The sequence below is a fragment of the Acipenser ruthenus genome, chromosome 3, assembly GCF_902713425.1.
Source record: "Acipenser ruthenus chromosome 3, fAciRut3.2 maternal haplotype, whole genome shotgun sequence".
Lineage (NCBI taxonomy): Eukaryota > Metazoa > Chordata > Actinopteri > Acipenseriformes > Acipenseridae > Acipenser > Acipenser ruthenus.
The window spans coordinates 39,078,128-39,084,127 of record NC_081191.1 but is presented as its reverse complement, the minus strand read 5'-3'; the positions used below and the strand labels follow the sequence as shown (position 1 = coordinate 39,084,127).

Sequence of the window (6,000 nt, the reverse complement as noted above, 5' to 3'; positions counted from 1 at the left end):
CCTTTGACATTCTCCACATAATCCACCTACATGTTTCCTTATTCTAAAAAGATGCTGACTCAATGCTCAATTCTCAATCTATTCATTATAGTTTGTTCCGCCTTGTTCAATTCCCCTCTGAATGTTTCACTCTCTAATCCTAACCTTTGGCTGTATATCATAATCAAGCCATCTCTTAGGATTGTGTTCCCATTGATTTTGCCATAATTCCATGATTTTTTGTTTTGTTAGAATGACTTGGTGCCCATGCTAATATAATGTCTATGTCTCTGATTGCACATTCATTTAATGCTATTAAAATATCAAATTTCCTGACTCCACTCCCTGTCTCAACAGCATTCAGTGAACTCCAAGAATCAGTAAACAGAACTACTCTATCTGGTCTTATTGCCATCGCATTATGTATCACAAACAACGTCAGTGCTTCAGCAGTAAATATAAATAGGTGACCAGATAGTCTTTCCATTCTACAAAACTCCGTCTTGGGTATACTGCCATAGCCACTTTTCCTGATCTTGGATCCTTTGATCCATCTGTATACATGTAATGCTCTCTTCTTCCCTTTCACATATTCATTTGCCTGTTTTTTTTTTTTAAATTACTTCTTTCCCACTGCTGTTATTATAATTTCTGTAAGCTGTTTACAAATTTTTGGTTTTACAAAAATCTACCTGGGTATTCAGATATAATCAACGTTTTCCATCTGCGCCAAATCATTGAAATTTAATATTCTATCCAGTTCATGAAACCCAAAAGTACCTCCCCTTTTTTCTATTGAATCCGTTTATACTGCCAATATCAATTTACATTCACACAATTTCTGACTGGATGATCCATACTCAATGCCTGAAGTTTACTCCAATATGTAATAATAGTTAATAATAGTCCTACCCTCCTGAGTTCTAATGGCATTTCTCCCATCAAAACCTGCAGTGCTGCTACCGGTGAAGACCTCATCTTTCCTGAACAAATTCGCAGATTGTGCCTTTATCTGATTAAAAAACTGCAATTGGCTGACCTTCCTTTACTCGAGCCCCAAATATTTTATACCCGCCTCTCTGGTTTGAGCTGATAGAATGTGTGGCGTGTTTGTTCTGGTTATTTTACTCTAGTATCCGGGTTGGCGGAGAAGCGGAGGGAGTGACCTCCGTAGATTTCGAGAGTAGTGAAGCCGCACGAGCAAGAAAGTGGTTAGGTAGTTCTTCTGGCTGTGTAACTATGGAAATATGACAGAGAGCGACCGACGTGGATACAGAGGCAGAAGGACGGAGAAATATGGATACGGCATATTTCACATTGTGTTTATTTGTATTTTAATTCAATAACGATAACAACGTTATTTTGACTTATGAAATATATTAATATATAAATATTCACTTCGTCCAGTTTAAATAATGGAGAAGGCGGCGTTCAGCAGCTCGCATCCCGTGACTAATAAAACAAGCTCGGGGTCTTCGTCATCCTCAGAGCGAGGAAATTCTACGAGGAAGACTGGGAGAAGCGGATCTCAGAGCCCCGGCTCGGGATCGGTTGGCAGCCCTGTCGGAGGTGCTAGCAGCCGGTCTGGGGGATTGGGGAACAGCGGCGGTGTCCGGCAACAGCACAGGCAGCAGCTGGAAGGAGTGTTGAGTAAATACACAAACCTGCTTCAGGGGTGGCAGAACAGGTAATAATATCCGGTATTAATACACTTTCTTTCTGACGTAATAAGAATACAAAGTTTATTTAACTTATAAGTTATCACATGACACTACACATTTCAAACACAGCGATGTTAAAACAAAATTAGCAAGTTACATTTTCTTTTTGGATGTGTGTGTTTTTCATGGACAAATACCATGGATAGGTTGTTACATGATGTGCGAATATTGGTGGGATTTGATTCCAAAACTAGGGATAACGCATACATTTCATGGACATATATTATACTAGATTGATAGAGAGATTATGTTATTAATACAGTAGACACAATTTTAATATCCATTCCTTAACACGTTTTTTTTGGGCAACAGACAATCGCTGTACTAATTTTCAGGATTGCAAAAAAAAAAAAAAAAAAAAAAAAAAAAATAGCACAAAATGACAGTTGCAGGTGAAATTATTTTTTTATTTTAGCTTGTCTTAAAAACATCAAGTAAAAAGCTTTAGAAAAACACAACCTTGAGCGCTATTGTACCAATATCTTTTATTCGACTTTAGCTGCAATATTATCGTAAGGATCAGGGTTTTGTTGTCATGTACCAGAATATTACGTGGTTCACACACTTGTGGATTATCAGACACTGTGCATTTAGTTTGTCAGTTCACTTTGCTACTAATACATACAAAAATATGGATATGGTATTTTGAAAACAAGTCTTACAGTACGGCTGGGAGGTGTACCTAGTGCAATATTGTGATTTTATAAGATAAAAACTACTTGTAATAAAAAAAAAAATACCTGCAATGTGCAACCCACATTAACTGGACTGCACCTACTCAGACTGTAACTTTTTGCAAACACTGGAACGAATTTGTTAAAGTCTTTACACAAAATTACACTTTTTTTTTTTTTTTTTTTTTTTTGTTGTTAAAAGATAAATAAACTGTTAAGAGTCATCAATTTAAACTCAGGACTTGTTTGTCATTTGTTAAGTGAAAATAACCGTTTTATTTTACTTGGCCCATGGATTCATGACGTGTTCTGCAATATGAAAATAGCTGCAGCTCTCTGCTGCAAGATCTGTAGGTCTGACTGACGGAGGTGTGGTTTGCAGGCACTCAAGTGTCAGGTGCTTCTTTATCTGGTAGAACTAAAGACAGAATCTCGGTTGCAGGCATTTCAGGGGTGGGAAAATCCACAGGTTCTGCATCTACCTTGAAATTTGTTTTTCTGCCATTGCCATGTATGAATTTGTGTTAAAGTAAATTTATAAAAATGTGGTAAAAGAGTTTTTTATAGAATCGACCTAGCCTTTTTTATGACATGGAACAAGTTAGTCCAATAACAATATTCATTTTTCTTCTTCTAAATAAACAACTTTTTAAAAATAAGAATTACTTTTCAGAAAACTATGATAATTTTTGCTTCCATAGAGCACCAACCTGAATTAGATTTCAGAAATGACCAGAAGGAGCAGGTTAACCTGGTCCAAGGAATAAATTCATGAAGTTCTGAAGTCAGTGGTTTGTTGACTGCATTCTATAAGCTCTGTCTTAGGTCTTATATACTTGCTGGGTGCCACGCAATTTCTACATGTAACACTCTGCTGGTCAACAGCTCAGCAGCAGTGGCTGCTATTTTCAGCAGGGCAGTGATTGAAGGTCTACAGATGAGTGCCTTGGGTGAGACTTTTTACTTGTTAAATGCCCCAGCCATGTTTGTAACGTGTGATAATTGTGGATTATTTTTGTAGTGTGGATACATTTTAGTTTCACATCTCAATAATGTACTTGCATAACAGAACTGGGAACTGGGCCAATGAATTTCTACACCCCTGCTGGTTTACAGTATAAATCTGCAATTCTTAACATTTTCATCAATATTTTTATACGTCTGTAGTGTTCTGTTTGTAACATTATGCAGTCTACTGATTAGCACATTCAAATTGTGTTTTTAAAAACTCTCAGAAATCATATGGAATCTCAGTTTATGGATGCAAAAGCAATTATTGAACCTAAGGTTAGTACAGCACTCTAATTTACCCATACTCTACCTGTACTGTGCTTTCAATGGCTTTGATATACAATTAGAAAACATTTGCTGTTTATGGACTGTTTCAAGTGATTTAAGTGTAATTGCATCTAGCTGTTTAGAAAGTATTATTTATGTACTGTACATGCATATATATATATATATATATATATATATATATATATATATATATATTGCTAGTAGTTGATGGTACATTTTATTGTACACCATTTGTAATATGTTTTGCAGCTAGAGTGAAGCAATTTACTCCAGAGATTTTTCAACATTAATAGTCTGGTGGCTGGATAAGAGAAAATAAAGTTTAGAAAGCTAAACAGAAACTACAAAAGGACAAGGGACAATGTCACACTAATGAGAAGTGAGAATTAATTCTAAAAGACTTGCTTGTTAGAATACCTTTTTAATCATTCTTACAATTTTAGATATTGTTGATTTAAATACACCGCCTAATACTAATACGAAAATAATCTTAATATATTTTTTTAATAATGTAGCTGGCATCATTGTCCATTTTTTGTCGTATTACTGTACTGTAACGTTATATATATTAGTACATAATAGCTATACATATGCACCAAAAAAAAAACCTGTATTCCTTTTGTTGTGATATTGTAACAATATGTACCCAGGTGCTTGTGAGAGATAGTGGGGGTTCATATATAGAGGCTGTACGCCTTTAAGAAGAAAGGCGTGCTGGGACATCAGATGAACACTTGTCAGCTGACATACAAATGCTTAAGTGCAGAGGTGCTGGATTATTACACTCCGGTTTCATGCAGCAGTTATGATGGTGACCAAATGTGTGTGAGTACTGTTGTGTAAAAGAAAAAATGGTTTAAATGAACAGATGCATTCAAAAAATGTAGAACAGCGAAAAACAAAAATAGATGTGCATTAACAAAATCCCCTAAAAACGTAAAATAAAGAAAACAGTTTAAATGAAGCAATAAGCACAATAATTAAGCTAAAAAGGAAGTAAAAAGGTTACTTTGTGTGTGTGTGTGAACTACAATAACTCCTAATTACCCAGTCAAATCGTAGAGTGCCTAAATAAGCACGGTCATTTACCGTAATAAAAAACAGTAATGAAAAAGAAAATGTAGAACATAAAAAAGCACAACCAGATATAGTCAAAGAAAGACAACACATTATTCAAATTCTTTGTCGTAATATATATTTAAGGTAAGGAAAGTTTATTTTTCCGTTAAAAGTGTTCCCGGCTGTACAGAATTCCTGGGGAGAACCCTGATGTTGGAGTAAGTAGCGGGTCTCCAAAAAATACAGCGTTACACATCTGCACATGTTGCTACAACTGTTAAAATGGCCCCTCTAGTGCACTGGGGTTTGAGATCTGTCCTCTTAAGCACTGCAGGAAGAGAGAAAAAAAAAAAAAAAAACACATAACACGTGCTCTGGCTTTTCTGTTCCATACCACATCATGGATCATTATTGATGCGTTATCTCTTTGACAATGCGGGCAATAATCCTTACACTATCAGTGCACTAGAGTGGACATTTTTAAAAGAGCTTTGAAACAGTCTTCAAAGTTATAAGTGTAAAAAGTTGCCAGGATGTTAACAATGAAAAAAAAATTACAGGTACAGATGTGTAACACTATTTTATGGAACCCTGCTACTAACTTTTTAAACACTTGGCTTTACAACTACAACAAAAACAAAAAAAAACCTGGCCTATCAAACAATATACTATAAGTCTCATTATCACCTATGGAGAGGTTCAGAATGGCTTGATTGTTGGAACCTGATAATGTTTATAGCAATTGTCATAAAGGTACTTCTAAAGCAAGGACATGAAAACATGAGAAAATGTATTGGTGCACGCCCGGTTTCTAGTAGTTGATTGATGTTAAAACTTGTTCATGTCGGGCCTTAAAGAAGCTCAATGATTCAGCATAAACAGCAGGCTAAACTGTCATTGGCACAGTGTTTTCAGAAAGGAAAAAAGTAACCAATAAAGCTACCAAACCAGAAATAAACAACTAAGACATTTCATTCAGGGGCTTGAATGGACTATTGAGTTGTATTTGTTTCTGACATTTTATTTTTGTTTTTTCCATTTAGAAAAGTGACGATTTGAAGCTTTGAGAATCTTGCCCAATGCTTGGGAAACCATTCTAAACACAAAAGTATAAACCTATCACCCTACTTTGGAAGGTCACATAAAAACAATAAAATTTTTTGTAGCATGTTCTGTACTAGGTGTCTTTCATAGTCGCAGAACAATGATAGCACATGTCCCTCCGTGTTCATGTGGCACATAGATCAATATGTCTTCTCTATCAGTCT

At 35.6% G+C, this 6,000-nt stretch overlaps 1 protein-coding gene across 1 annotated transcript in view; it reads left to right on the top strand.

Annotated features, from left to right (window-relative positions):
• The first annotated feature begins 1,062 nt into the window (after positions 1 to 1,062).
• The window catches only part of LOC117394366 (oxysterol-binding protein-related protein 10-like), a 130,137-nt gene continuing 125,199 nt past the window's right edge, over positions 1,063 to 6,000 (top strand). Inside the window, exon 1 of the mRNA XM_033992578.3 lies at positions 1,063 to 1,666. Within this exon, the coding sequence (XP_033848469.2) occupies positions 1,395 to 1,666 (272 nt within the window). The 5' untranslated portion in view covers positions 1,063 to 1,394. The remainder of the gene's footprint in view (positions 1,667 to 6,000) is intronic.